Source organism: Pseudorasbora parva, chromosome 5, assembly GCF_024679245.1.
Source record: "Pseudorasbora parva isolate DD20220531a chromosome 5, ASM2467924v1, whole genome shotgun sequence".
Taxonomy (NCBI): Eukaryota; Metazoa; Chordata; class Actinopteri; order Cypriniformes; family Gobionidae; genus Pseudorasbora; species Pseudorasbora parva.
Window position 1 is genome coordinate 18,292,812 of NC_090176.1, and position 15,535 is coordinate 18,308,346.

At 36.9% G+C, this 15,535-nt stretch overlaps 1 protein-coding gene across 1 annotated transcript; it reads left to right on the forward strand.

Annotated features, from left to right (window-relative positions):
• The first annotated feature begins 1,336 nt into the window (after positions 1-1,336).
• On the forward strand, positions 1,337-15,057 carry u2af1 (U2 small nuclear RNA auxiliary factor 1). Its single transcript, XM_067443408.1, has 8 exons — positions 1,337-1,487; positions 2,015-2,102; positions 2,219-2,282; positions 2,420-2,469; positions 3,287-3,385; positions 6,488-6,621; positions 9,799-9,891; positions 14,754-15,057. Exons 1-8 carry the CDS (start codon positions 1,444-1,446, stop codon positions 14,887-14,889), a joined length of 708 nt encoding a protein of 235 aa, XP_067299509.1. The 5' UTR covers positions 1,337-1,443; the 3' UTR covers positions 14,890-15,057.
• The last annotated feature ends 478 nt before the right edge of the window (positions 15,058-15,535 follow it).

Here is a 15,535-nt window from a genome sequence, read left to right on the forward strand (position 1 = left end):
CAAAACCACAAGAATCCAGCTGAAAACAAAGTCACACAACCTCTTGAAACAAAAACTGACAACACAGGCACTGAGACAACAAGACCAAAATGCACAAGATCTGGACGGATCATAATCAAGCCAGTGCAATACAAGGACTATGTGTGAAGCTGAATGGAATGTCAAGCAATACAATAGTACCAAATAGAGACTGAATGCTTATTTCTGCACACTTGACTAAACAGGTTGTTATTGTTCATTATTGTCATAGTGTGCACCCTATCAAAAATCAATCGAATTGTCTTGGTTACCTGAAATGTTACACACTTATGTTAAACAGGGGGGATGTTGTGATACGTAATACGTGATGATGTAATACGCTGTGTACGTATACCGGATGTAGTGTGATGTTGAGCACATTTATCCCCAGTAAAGATGTTCCTTACAACCTCTGATGCTGTCCAGTAATACTTCAATAACGATCCACCATCCAGTACGTATTGGATCTGATCCAGCAACGTCATCGTGCTACAGGCTGCAGCGAGGGGTGTCTCGAAATTGTTGCCATTCCATTCCGCTCACATACTCTACTGCTCCATAAGCAGTTCGTTACTGTCCCCTGCTGGTATAACAGTCTTTTGAGTCTTATTCACTGACTTTGTTTTTGTTTTTTTGCCTGTTTAGCTGAGCCAACCATGGTGGAACAAACAAAACAAGCCCTGAAACTTGATAAAAGAACACGTAGGCTATACAGACATTTAATCTTATTAGATGATTAGTGCATTTGATAGATTTTACTTTGTTTCAATAGAACATTTGCAGTGGGTTTATGCATGTTTGGACCATAGGGTTTGGACTGAGTTTTTGTTGCATTTCCACTATTCTGACCTGCAGAGATCACCGGCATGCATGTGGCATTTCGAACGCTTTGAATCAGTGAATCATTTTGCGAGGTTCAAATGATTTGAAACAAACTTTAACTAGACAAGATTAGCACGTTATTTATATTTTATAAGGGCATTTATAATAAATACGGTATATAGGCTAAGTTAGACTCTCTCTCTCTCTCTCTCTCTCTCTCTCTCTCTCTCTCTCTCTCTCTCTCTCTCTCTCTCTCTCTCTCTCTCTCTCTATATATATATATATATATATATATATATATATATATATACACACACACTTTTGTTTTAGATGAGGGTAAACTCAGCAGGAAAGTGGACCACTGATTTAGTGTTTCATTTTATTTTCTTTCTCTCGCACCCCATTAACAGATTAACTCACAGTCACACTTCAACCCAGTAGGTGGCGAAATGGTTTGCCGACCGCCATGAAACGAAAAAGAAGAAGCCCTTCAGTTCGCGCATCACTACACTAGGTGGCAATACTCTGGCTCTCGGTGTTCAGCGTCTCTTGTTCTTGAACCTCCAGTAGAGAAAAAGCGCCCACCGTCTTTCTTTTTTCAAAATGGCCGAGTACTTGGCGTCGATTTTCGGTACAGAAAAAGACAAGTAAGTATACATTCTTCTTAAAATATTGCGTGCATTTGATTATGCGTAGTTGTCGTATGCACTGTTGAAAACCGGTGATTACGGGCTAAATATAAGGTTATTTGCATTTCCTATATCATGCCTCGTGTGGTTATTATATGACCTGTTTGCCAACCTCGCCTCTTGTAAAACAAAAACAATAATAATAATTATACATTTTGTTTTTACACCGAAGAGCTTTCATATGCGGAATAAACATCATAAGTTATATCAAAATGCTTATTTTGGTTTTTACATTGTTTTTTTCAGTCCAACCGTGACTGTAGTGCGTCTCATTCATTGTGTTGCTGATCGATCTTATTCATAGCAAAATCACATCCGTTTCCTTATAGCATTTAGCTGAGTTTGACTTCTCGTTAACTTATGATTTAATATCTTGGGAAGAAATAGTCAAATGAACAGATAGCCAAACTTATCATTGTGTGTGTGTGTGAACAAATCAGACCAAGTGCACGTTATGTATTTTGAACCTCCCTTCTTTCAAACAGGGTTAATTGCTCTTTCTACTTTAAAATTGGAGCATGTCGCCATGGAGACCGATGCTCCAGACTCCATAACAAACCCACGTTCAGCCAGGTAAATTATGCACCAGTTTTTTTGTTTGTTTGTTTTTTGCAATGGTGAGCCTGTAATGTAGTTCTGCAATCTTCTGCTAGATTTGCTTTGTAACTCGCCTTTGGTTTGTGTTTCAGACCATTGCTCTGTTGAACATTTACCGGAACCCACAAAACACAGCTCAGTCTGCTGATGGCATAAGTAAGTCTTGATTAATACACATCTTGCATGATGTGCTGTAGTGGCTTGAAGTCAGACTACATATAACGAACAGCATCAGAGAGTTGCTGAAGTCATTACTGTATCTGATTGCGGTGTCTTCTCTCTTTTTTCTTCAGATGCTGTAAGTGATGTGGAGATGCAGGAACACTATGATGAGTTCTTTGAGGTAGGTGGTCTTTTAAAGTCATGGTAAAATGGAGTGGTGCAGGTATGACATCAAAACCCAAAGTCTAATTCACCACTGGTTCCTATGAGATTTTCCTTGGGTTTTATAATGGGTTTTTTATTTGAGTAAAATAAATTCTTATTTAAACATAACGTGACGTTACTTTACTTTTTATTATACAACGTAGTCGTGCGCTGCACACTCACACCCCAAGTTGCCTTATCTAGTTATTTATTGAACATGGCTGCTTCAAAATTCACGTTTTCACTATGGGGGTTTGTAATGTGGCACATGACGCAATCATCGGCTGTATAAGGTACAGTAACAGGTATGGGTGGAACGGTTTTATGAAAAAAATCGAACCGTATTGTTTTCCACCCACGATTAAGCATGCATTTGCACCGCGGATAATCTAAAATCTTTTAACACATCCAGAATATGGTTTCTCTTGTATGTGAGTGCCATCTGCACTTTCAGTTAAGAACTGAAACACCACATGTTGTTTAAACTGAACTCATTTAAGCCTTTCCAGTTTAAACATTCAAGACGAAAGAGAACTTGCACACACTGAGAGAAGATATGTGTGTGACAGTAAAGTAATATAAATTTAAATGAATAAATAGATTCACTTTAAAACATTGAAATAGAAAACCGTTATTTGAAATGTATTATTAATATCTTACCGAACTTGTTTTTGTTTTTTATGTTTTTTGGTCCAGTGTCACATTAGGACAATTCTTTCAGACTACTGAACACATTTGTTGCATCAGTTTTGTTTTTAGGCTGTAATCATTCTTTTTGCGTTTATTGTTTACAGGAGGTCTTCACTGAAATGGAGGAAAAATATGGAGAGGTTGAGGAGATGAATGTGTGTGATAATTTAGGAGATCACCTGGTGGGAAATGTCTACGTGAAGGTGAGAGAATTTACAATACTGCCATGCCTATGTGAGGGGAAGTAAACGCCAGTATACTCATACCTCTGACCGTACATTGTATATTCATATTGCTCTTGTTAGTTACTGACTACTTAAAGGGATACTTCACCGCTTTTTCATATTAAACTATTTTATTCCCTTAACTAAAACGAGTTTTTACATACCTCTCTCGTCTCAGTGCGTGCACTTAATCTCTCTGACGTGCGGTGATGATCTGATAGCGTTTAGCTTAGCCCACTAAGCCCAGTTCATTCACTATGGAACCAAACAGAGATCAAGTTAGAAGTACCAAACACCTCCACGTTTCCCCTATTTAAATACAGTTACACGAATAGTTGAACGATCAAGTATGGTGACAAAATAAAACGTGGTACTTCTCTAATCGGATTAAAAAGGAGAACTATAATGTATGGCGGATTAGCACTTCTGAGAGTACTTCGGTTCGGCGCAGTAAAAAGTCCCGGCCGAAACATCTTTCCTCACACCTCCCCCTTACTCTCTCATTTCTGTCAATAGGGAGATGTGAGGGAAGATATTTCGGCCGGGACTTTTTACTGCCCCGAGCCAAAGTACTCTCAGAAGTGCTATTCCGCCACACATTATAGTTCTCCTTTTTAATCCGATTAGAGAAGTACCACGTTTTATTTTGTCACCATACTTGATCGTTCAACTATTCGTGTAACTGTATTTAAATAGGGGAAACGTGGAGGTGTTTGGTACTTCTAACTTGATCTCTGTTTGGTTCAATAGTGAATGAACTGGGCTTAGTGGGCTAAGCTAAATGCTATCAGATCATCACCGCACGTCAGAGAGATTAAGTGCACGCACTGAGACGAGAGAGGTATGTAAAAACTCGTTTAAGTTAAGGGAATAACATAGTTTAAAATGAAAAAGCGGTGAAGTAACCCTTTAAAACAGTTAACTTGAAATTTAATTATGTATTTAGTCTGTTACTTGGTACCTGGTGCATTTTTTTTGTTTTTGTGCAACTGTAAAAATATTGCTCAGCTGACATTATTATTATGGTAACACTTTATTTTAAGGTTGTTATTAACTATTACCTAGTTTCTTATTAGCATGCATATTACTAGGATATTGGCTTTTTATTAGAACTTTATTGCCTTATTCTGCATGCCCTTATTCTACATCCCTTAATCCTACCGAATACCTAAACTTAAAAGCACCTTACTAACTAGTAATAAGCAGTAAATTAGGGTTTTATTGAGGCTAAAGGCGTAGTTAATAGTGAATGTGTTCCCCATACTAAAGTGTTACCATTATTATTACAACTACTACTGTTTAGTCCTGTAGCTCCTAATGTAATTGTTTTTTTATTTTGTATTACTCCTGCATGGGTGTTATTAGCAGCCCTATAAAACTTAATGATGAAATTTGGCACACTGATAGGGGTGGTTCTCAATAAAACTCTTGAGCATTTTTGGAGTGTCTAGGACCAACTCTATAGCACAACCACACGCTCCAATTCTCTTTTCAATTGGTAATTACTTTAGACCCCTTTGTTCTAGAAAGATAACTTGGAATGTCTGATTCCTCTTATCATGCTGATCACATTTAACATCTTGCATTAAAGCCCTAATTATAAGAGTAGTGACCGAAGTATGTAATGAGCTATGGCACTGTATCGCTGCTTGCAGCTATATTTATTATTATTAGAGCCCGACCGATCTGCCAATCTTATCAACTGATATGAGCCTGTCGCAGATATATTGGCATCGGCATATATGCCGCAGATATGTCACCGATATAAACGCATGCAAATATTCACACACAATTGTCAAAATGTCTTGTCGAGTATCATCTTAAACCTAGTCAGTTATGTCACACGAGAACGTTAACTTTGCCAGTCACCATTAGCGTTTTGGGGCCCACATAATATCTTGTATGAATATCTGAACATGCAATATATCTAAAGAGAGAACAAACCCTGTTTTATTCAAGCTTCGTGCATTCTTTTTCTTTAATCAACACTTGAATGTGGGTATGTTTCATGAAAAAAAGAGCTAGATTTTGGGGGAAAGCTGAGAAAATCGTGTTTTTTTTTTTCTTGTTTTTTTTTCTTCAATAACTACATCCAGATGGGATTCAGAATGTTGATCAAAATGCATATGGAGTAGACACCCCCAAAACTTCATGGTCCTACGGCTTGTCCTGGGTCCACATTTCATTCAGTAACATTTTTGCAATTTGGATTTATGCTGTTTGATGATGATCACATTATTTTACATATGCATCTGCTTATGAGATCGCTCATTTCTGCTGGAGCTTCATCTGTGTTTTGATCAGAAAGATCTCTGTACTTGTTCAGAAGAAGCGTAATGGCGCCCTCTAACTTATAACAGTTAAAACATGGGAAGCCGGAGAATCTTGTCAATGGCAGGGAAGCATTTTCTCCTATTGGACGAGATGACAAAAGACAGAAATCAATCACAGCTCAGGAATGAATAACTTTAATTAGGGTTAATGTATATTTTTACAGTCAAGACTAGGAAGTTTTATTTTACATTTGATTACTGTTTCTGTTGTAGCCAACCTGAAAGTCTAGTTTAGACATGAAAAACCTGAAAAGAACATACCAATGGGAAAGTGTCTCCAAACTTTTAACTGGTACTGATAATATACACATAAAGAATAATGGAACACATTTCCATCTGACTTTTTTTACTTCCTAATATTGATATCAGAGTGAGAGCGAGTTCTTTTGCATCTCATCGTGCTTGAATGGTTTAGTAGCACTTAAGTGATGGAGTAATCATATAATGTAACGCTGAAAGGTTTTAATAATTAAAATTAAAAAAAGCTAAATAATGCATTTTATTATTATTATTATTAAAAGTCACTTGGAAATTATCACCAATGCTTTATCATGGTTAAATGCATCTTATGAACTAAATGCATAAATCACCCCCTATTTCAAAGAAACAACCAAAAACCTTACTTCGTGTAAAGCTTTATTTATATTGCACCTTTTTAAGACAGTGTTTACTAAGTTTTACAGAATGAAAAAGTCAGTATGCTATTATAATAAGGACCTTGTGTGTGTCTGTGTGTGTGTGTGTGTAGTTCCGCCGTGAGGAAGATGCAGAGAAAGCGGTGATTAACTTGAATAACCGCTGGTTTAATGGCCAGCCCATCCATGCTGAGCTCTCGCCTGTCACCGATTTCAGAGAGGCCTGTTGTCGACAGTATGAAATGGGGTAAGTGATCAATCCAGCAGAGAGTGTTGCACACATTCTATTATACAGAAATTTAAAAGGCAATAATGGTATTAAAGAGTAGGGTTGGTGACTGAAATACCTACTATATACAACTAATATACCTATGGGAACCTATCCAATGCTGTACTTCAAACAAACACGTCAGCTGAGTGCTATGAACACACACAGTCAATGTATCACCATTCCAAAATTAAACCATGGTTTTACAATGAACAAAACAAACAAAAACAATATTAATAAATAAATAAATATTTTGTTACAATATAACTAGTTATTCAATGGTAACCATAAATTAACCATTGTTTTGCTTCAAATCCATAGGTTAATATTGTATGTGTGTGGTTATACAAATGGTAATCAATACGGTGAAAGCATGGTTTTATTATAATAAAAACATGATTTTACTATCTAATATAACCATGGTTCATTTCCATAAGGGTGTATCTGTGGTGTAGCCTACATTATTTGCAAAAAAATTACTAAGTATAAGTAAATCCCTACATTAAAATTATATTAAAGAAAAACACAAACAGGGCTACCAGGGAGGATGTTCTGCAGGAACACACACTCTATGGACCGTATTTGTTTCTGTCATTTCTGTCCTGTACATCTTGCATTTATATTCAATATTTATATTCACGCTGTTATCCCTTTACAGTTACTACTGTCTTAACATGTTAACTCTTAAACATAAATTTTGTGTCCAACAACAAATATTTCCGATAAATTAATGTTTTTACGCTGAATATCAATGGTCCCCCTCTCTCGATTGCGTTCTGTCTGTTTGACGCGCATGTGCTCCCGCCGCACCGGTGCTGGTTCAGTGAAGTTTGACTGACTGTTGGAACGCGTTTTAATGCAAAACGGAAATACTCGCGTGAATTAGTAGCATTTACAGGTGAAGATATAACTACTGTCCTCTATATAGTTCAGAGGATAACCTGTAAAATGACTGTTTTGCGCTAAGGACGTACACGCATATCAAGAGCATAACAGAGTATGTTACACTAATGCATTCGCTTGAAGCTTAAAATAAAGACTTCTCATGTTTTGGGCCCTTGGATCACATGCCTTTCCTGCATCAGCAGTTTCCACTCCACTATTTCTAGATGCGCATTTTGTCCATAAAAATGCATTATTCAATGCTGTAATTTGGCATGACTGGTGGAAGATTTGCAAACAGAAAGCAGACCCGACTAATCGATTAATGAGTAGTATCATTATTGATTATTTTCATTCAGTTATTATCGATTTTATTGATCAGTTGTTGCAGCCCTAGTACCTTTATAACCAGTATGTAACTGGACCGAATCTGAACACAGATTTTGGTGCCTCGTTTCCATGCCACTTAAATTTAAATGTGCTTTGGTGGGCGCCAAGCCAGACACGTGTGCTCAGCGCTCATCACACATCACCACTATTCAGTGCTTTCAAACACAATGTTTATTTTCCGTTTCAGACATTTAAATACACTTACGTACTTGCAAAAAACACACACTGATGTCTATGAAACTCGCGATAACAATCCTTTCAGTTATAATTTCTTATTTATATCTAGCACAGTGTATAGTAACTATATAGTTTACCCTAATCTTCTACCAGTTCAGCAGTTACTTCTTATGTGTTTTGTGAGACGTGGATCAATTCACATGATATAAATCCGACTCTATGTGCTAGATGATAGCCCTGTACCCATCAGAACGAACAATCCCTGATCTTATTATTGCAGATGACATAGCAGTTCTTGCTGAATCTAAGGGTTCTATTCAAATAATAATTGATCATATTACCCAAATGACAGCTTCTGTTCTGTGGCAAAAATGTAAATACATGACTGCCAACACTGACCCCCAGAAACCCCAATAACAACCAAACCATCAAAAGTGAACCAATGAAAAATGTCACCTCTTTCACATATTTAGGAAGCAACATTGCCCTAATAGGAAGCTCGGATGAAGAAGTTCAAACAAGAATACAAAGAGCATCCTCAATCTTTGCGGCACTGAAATATTTCTGGAATAGACATGACATCTGAATCAAAACGAAAACAAGAATATATTATGCTATAGTTCGGGCCACTCTATTGTATGTCTCTGAAACGTGGCCTCTGAAAGCTGATTAACAAAAAAAGATGGAAATATTCAACCACCTAAGACACAACCAAAATCCGTTGGTCTGATTTAATCTCAAATGAACAGGTCTGTGAATGCTGTGGCCTAAAGGAACCCCTGTCCTCCTCGGTGCTTGTGCAACGTCGCTGGAAATGTATTGGACATGTCTTTGCATATGCAAAATAATTGCCTACCATTAAAAACTTTTATGGCAAATCGTGGCACTCTTTGGAAACACCTTAAAGGCGTTCGTATGACAACGAAAAGATACTTTCACAAGGATGTCGAATTCTTTATCATGGTACCCTTTGGACTGAGTAGAAAGAAATATGACAGCTAATGCAAGGGGCCGAGTACAATGGAGGTGCATTACACAGGATGCGTCCAAACCCAACAGGGGTGTAAAGGATGTACAGTTAAATCCACATTTACATACACAATTGAAAATCAGTTTGTGAATATTTTGAAAAAAAGAAAAATATAAAAGTTACATCTGTCTCCATGGAAACAAGGCAATGCTTTCTAAAATTTAGAATATGTTCATATTTCTGCAAAAGTGCTGCTGATCCTTGAAGCTGGTTTGTAGCATACCAAATACTTAGCTGTTATCAGTAATGTTAATGTAATTTAGTGTTAAATTAGGCATGTAGTTGGATTCGGTAACTTAGGTTTTTACTGTGAATTTGAGTAAATTGTGTTTTGTATTTATATATTTACATATATACTTCATATTTATATATATATGCTTCAAGCTTTGAATAAATTGTTCAATTTAAAAGATTTTTAGAATTTATTTTTCAATAAAAAGCCATTTTAATGTTATCCACCATGGTTTTGTGGCTTTTTTTAATTTTAATTTTATCGCTTTAGGCACTGGTACCATTTTAAAAGTATCGATTTGGCAACGGCATTATAAAAGTGTCCATTGTAGAGCGTTTCATCACAATGCCCTATATTTTAACAGAAAAATCTCACATACTTCACCTTTAAATTGCTTTTCACTGACTTCACTGTGGTTGACTGCACTACTTGTGTCTTCCTGCAGAGAGTGCACTCGAGGTGGCTTCTGCAATTTCATGCACCTGAAGCCAATCTCAAGGGAACTCAGAAGAGAACTGTATGGTCGCAGAAGGAAGAGGTATGTCTAAGCAAGCTCAAACGCATGATGATCGTTACAAAACAATTGAGTAACGTGAGATCTAACATTTGTGTCATTATGCCTCTATAAGGTCTTGATTCATAATTATCTGCTATGAAGATAAAAGGTCCTTATTATAATAGCATACTGACTTTCTGTTCAAATGGTTAACCTTGCAAAAATTTTTTAGATATGTATAAAAAAAAATATATATATATATATATATTGGGTGACCTCGAATAGTCGAAGATTAGATGCATCGATAAGCGGAGCCTGATTCGACCACCGATCTCACGGTCGAATCTTCGCGGGTGTTATGAAACGAGGATCATACCATTTTGGCAATACGGGGGTGCTCAATATTTTAAAGACGTGTCGCGGCGCTGAGCTGAGCTGAGCATCAGTGTGTGACCCCTATAAGGGCGCTGAGCTTCGCACCGCGCTTTTAAAATTAGAACACGTTCAATGAGTGTACGCACATCAGCGGCAGCATTCAGCGCCTGTCCGTGGCCACTCGGGAAGTTGTTTAAAATCCTGCTGCACCACAGAGCGCTTTCGTGCAGCTCATCTGTCAGTCAATTCAAAATTGAGCTCGCGTGTATAAAATGTGCGCGTCAGGTGGCGGTGTGAGATCCGAGTCCTGGGTTCGAAGCTGGGCTTCGAGTCCTTCACGATCGGTTTCAGAACGTGCATGTAAACGCACTCAAAGTGTTCTTTTCCTCTCTAGGCAGGTATTTTTTTAGGTTTATTCATCAAAATGTTCTTTTATATATTTGTGTGATGCTCTGTATTTCGATCGCGGCTTTAACATGTTATGAGAAAACGGTTTATTAATGTTTATCCACCACATTACCTTTTAGGCTATTTAAACCTAAATAAGAAAGCCATTGTCAGTTCGTCTCTTAGTTGGCAGGCAGTTTTGGTCACTTTATTAAAAGTTGTTGCTGTGTGCAGTGTGTAAAGGAAAATAAAAATAGTTTTACCCTCCTGCTGACAGTGTCGTGCCCCTCCCAACCCATTCACACACACAGATGATTCGACTATTAGTCGACCATAGAGAGATTCGACAATTCTGTTTCGATTGTCTAAATCCTTAGTCGAGGACAGCCCTAATATATATACAGGGCTCTACATAACGCCCATTTTGGGCGCATTTACGCCTAAAAATTACTGCGTGCGACTGTGAAAAAATATTTAGGCGCACCAGTGCGAGTGACCCGATCTATTCTCATGAATGGATGTGTAATACAATCGGAATCAAAACTACAACACGGAGTGAATCAACACTGAGAAACTGACAGGCTACGTTTCCTACTTCAATCAACTGCTTTTCATGACTTCAGTCAGCAGAAGAAGTGCAAAAACGTGTGTGACGGACTACACTTAAAAAAACGATTGTTTACAAAGTGAAACGTGTGTGATTTTTTTTTTTCGGTCTATGGACGACGCAGCCATGCGCACTTTACCAGACGCCTCGCGCTGTTTATTTACAGCCAAATAAAAATGAACTGGAAATACCACATTTGGATTATCATAAACAAGCTCAGAAATTAGCGGATGCTTGGGGCATAAATGCCATCAAACAATAATGTATTAATAATACATTTAAAAAGCCCTTGAGTTAATCTTTATCACTCATGCTGTTTAAAAAAATACTAAATGTATAGAATGAGCAAGTATATCATGAAGATTTTTTCCAAACCGGGTTTTTGTCTTATTCTGAATCACTGTACACACAAAACAAGTTATTCCCGCTGCGGATTAGCACAATATCTGCGTGACTCGTATTTTAACCCTAATATGGACTCACCACAAACAGAGAGTTGAATGTTCTTCCGCGAGGCGCATGCGGTTCTGTTAATGAAGCGCCAGAGCGCCAAAAGTTACGGCTTGCTAAAGCTCCGAGTATTGGCATGATTGCATGTGTGATACTGATCTCGTACAAAAATCTAATAGACAAGTTGATAATGAGTAGCAACGTTTTAGCGACAACACTGTCTATTTGTGAAAATCAAAGCCACACCAGAACTGATTCGCATCTCCAAGCGATTCGATTCAAATGAATCTGTGTTTTGAACTATTGACTGAATGACTTGCCGCCACCTACTGGCGGTTTTATTTTCATATTTATACTTTGCATTGGCTTTTTATTTAAAATATTAAACTTTTAAAGTTTAATTTGTACATATTTCTAAATTCAAAAACTTATATGTAAAACATTCATACAACATTAACCCATGCATTAATGCATTAAATGCATAGGTGTTTGATTGTATGAAGTCCAGTTCTGCTTTTTGTGTGTGTGTGTGTGTGTGTGTGTGTATTAGTGCTGTACTCTCAGAAGTTAATGATAATATTATGTCAGAATTATGTTGAATTTAAGAAATTGACAGATGATGCATACATTTAATTAGATTAGAAAACATTGCTCTTATAATGGTAAAAATGACCCTGGACATTAAAGGTCAAATATCGTCCTGTAATGGGAAAGTTATAATTGGAATGTGTTTGATGGATTAGAATGTGCTCCTAAATTTTTGACTGTGCTCCTAATTTTTTTAAATTAGGAGCACAAGTGCTCCTCAAGAAAAAAGTTAGCGTAGAGCCCTGATATATACTGTTTTAACTGTATTTTTGATTAAATAAATGCAGCTTTGGTGAGCAGAAGATAAACATTTCAAAAGCTGTCAGTTAGCACTGCATTATTCATATGATATAGGCCTACTTTATTATCAATAAATAGCCTACATTGAGATGGCTTGAAAAACACACGTAGGGCGTATATTGCCGCACTCGTCTGATTGTCGTCGTCACGTTTCAGCTCATAACGATTCTTTTTCTTCAGCTGCAGCTACAGCGTGACAGTAAGTTTCTACAAATCCGCTTTTGGACTTTATGAGAGAGCGCCCGCCTCATATTCGTGTCCCCCTCACTTTTAATAAAGTGTATTTTCATCCCCTGCACGTTTACTGGGTCTCCCCGATCCTAGTCGACCCACTCCGAGCGGGATTCGAACCGGCGTTCCCTGCACGAATGCGGGCAAGTTAACAGGGACGCTAACGACAGCTTTCTTTACCTCGGTTGATTGCGTGCTTCTTGAGGTCACGGGCAAGTGTATTTATACATAGAAACCAATGTGAATACATTAAGATTTAAATTCAGAGAAAAAAATTAATCTGTGCATGACCTGTCATTTTATTCGTATCTAAATATGAGGCGGGCACTCTCTCACAGAAAGTCCAAAAGCGGATTTGTAGAAACTTACTGTCACGCTGGAGCTGCAGCTGAAGGAAAAGAATCGTTATGAGCTGAAACGTGACGACGACAATCAGACGAGTGTGGCAATATATGCCCTACGTGTGTTTTTCAAGCCATCTCAATGTAGGCTATTTATTGATAATAAAGTAGGCCTATATCATATGAATAATGCAGTGCTAACTGACAGCTTTTGAAATGTTTATCTTCTGCTCACCAAAGCTGCATTTATTTAATCAAAAAATACAGTTAAAACAGTAATATTGTGAAATACCATTACAAATGAAAACAGCCTTTTTCTATGTGAATATAGTAAAGTGTAATTTATTCCTGTGATCAAAGCTGAATTTATCATCATTACTCCAGTCTTCAGTGTCATATGATCCTTCACTAATCATTCTCATATGAGGATTTATCAAGAAAACTATTTTGATTATTATCTGTGTTGAAAACAGTTGTGCTGCTTAAAAATGTTGTGGAAACCGTGATACATTTTATTTTTCAAGATTCTTTGATGAGAGTTCAATGGACAGCATTTATTAAATAAATTATTACCTTTTGTAAAATTAAAAATATCACTTGTGATCAATTTAATGTAGCCTATGTCTGATCAACAAATGTATTAATTTCTCTCTTTTTTAATTTTACCACAAATGTTTGAATGGTATGGTGGTTTCCGCAAAAATGAAGCAGCACCATGAGCAGCAAAACTGTTTTCAACACTGTAAGAATCATAAATGTTTGTTGAGCATCGAATCCTAATATGAGAATGATTAGTGAAACTGAAGACTGGAGAAATGATTATAAAATCAGCTTTGATCACAGAAATAAATGACACTTTACTATACATTCACGTAGCGAACAGATATTGATCAGAATAATATTTCACTATATTACGTTTTTTTACTGCATTTTTAATTTTATTTATATCTATAACACCCCACCCCACCCCGTCACTTTTTTTACTCTGAGGAGTTTGCAGTTCTGTTTAAGCCTTTATCTATTGCTGAATTTTTTTTATTTTTTATATACCATATGTTGAAATTAATGCTGAAAGGCATAGTTCACCCATAAATTAAAATTAGCCCACGATTCACTCACCCTCATGTCATCCTAGGTGTATATATTCTTCTTTCAGATAAGTTATATTTAAAAAGTCCTGGCTAATCCACGCTTTGGCAGTAGTTGTAGCTATTTTTGAAGTCCATAAAAATTGCATCTGTCCGTCAAATAACATGCTCCACATGGCTCTGGGGGCTTCTGAGGGGGATTGCTGCGTTTATGTAAGAAAAATGTCCATCTTTAAAAATGAAAGCTCTGCCGATTGCCTATTGTGGGAAAAGTGTTGAAAGTGCGCATATCTTGAATTGCGAGATGGCACTTTCAACTCCTTTTTTTTTTTTTCAAAACTTTTTTTTTTTTTTTACGGAAGGCTGTTGGCGGAATTTAAGTTTTAAATATGTTATAATATTGTGAAAAGACCATCACTTTTGATTAATTTAATGCTTACTTGCTGAATTACCCCAACGTTTGGTACAGTATTTTTGGTAGTGTATAAATGGACAGTTTTTGCTCTCATTGGTAAATTAATTCTCTCTCCTACACAGACATCGCTCCCGCTCGCGTTCCCGTGAACGCCGCTCTCGTTCCAGGGAACGCAACAGAGGTGGAGGAAGAGAGGGTGGAGGAAGAGACAGAGAGAGACGGAGGTCAAGAGATCGAGAACGCTCTGGACGATTTTAAAATTTTCTTCTTTCTTCAAACCAATGTTCAGTCCCCAAACCCTGTCCAGCTCTCTCCTGATGAAATGTGATAAATGTTGAATTTATTTCCCTCCCTGATTTCTTTGTCCTCCCATCTTTTTACTTAAGATTTGTTTGCTTTTCAATAAAAGATACCTTAGTCATTTTACTGCTTTTCAGTAGTTATATTCTCATATTCTATTCAGTGTAATTTATGCTGTTATTTTATAGTGTTTCCACTTGTATTATTTTTTTACAATGAAAGCAGTGGTTAGCGATTGTTTCTTGATTTCCTAACCTAGTGATTAAATACTTTTCTGTTTGGCGGAATGGTCAAGCTGTTCTCAAATGTGCTGTGATCTCAAGTGAATAATGTGTGTTGCAAAAGCTATTTTATTGGCAGGAAAGATTGATATCCACATTACGGATAGTATCAAGTCATTTAATTTAAGTTCATTTTAAGGACTAAGATTTGTAGATTTTAAATGTCTGTTTTAGGGTTTATGCACCTGGTTTATTTCACAGCACCATGGGTTACAGGAATCTTATTTGTCAACGAAATTGAGCGATCAAACATCACAACATATCTATTTGATGATTTCCATGCAATGTGCATGGAAACTATCTATCCGTGTCCTCCTGTTTTC

What these genes read in the sequence shown, in the direction of transcription:
- u2af1 (XM_067443408.1), top strand. Translation starts at nt 1,444, where the DNA reads ATGGCCGAGTACTTGGCGTCGATTTTCGGTACAGAAAAAGACAA. An exon ending in TTCGGTACAGAAAAAGACAA is followed by an intron (nt 1,488 to 2,014) that starts GTAAGTATACAT and finishes TCTTTCAAACAG; the next exon opens with GGTTAATTGCTCTTTCTACT. An exon ending in TCAGTCTGCTGATGGCATAA is followed by an intron (nt 2,283 to 2,419) that starts GTAAGTCTTGAT and finishes TTTTTTCTTCAG; the next exon opens with ATGCTGTAAGTGATGTGGAG.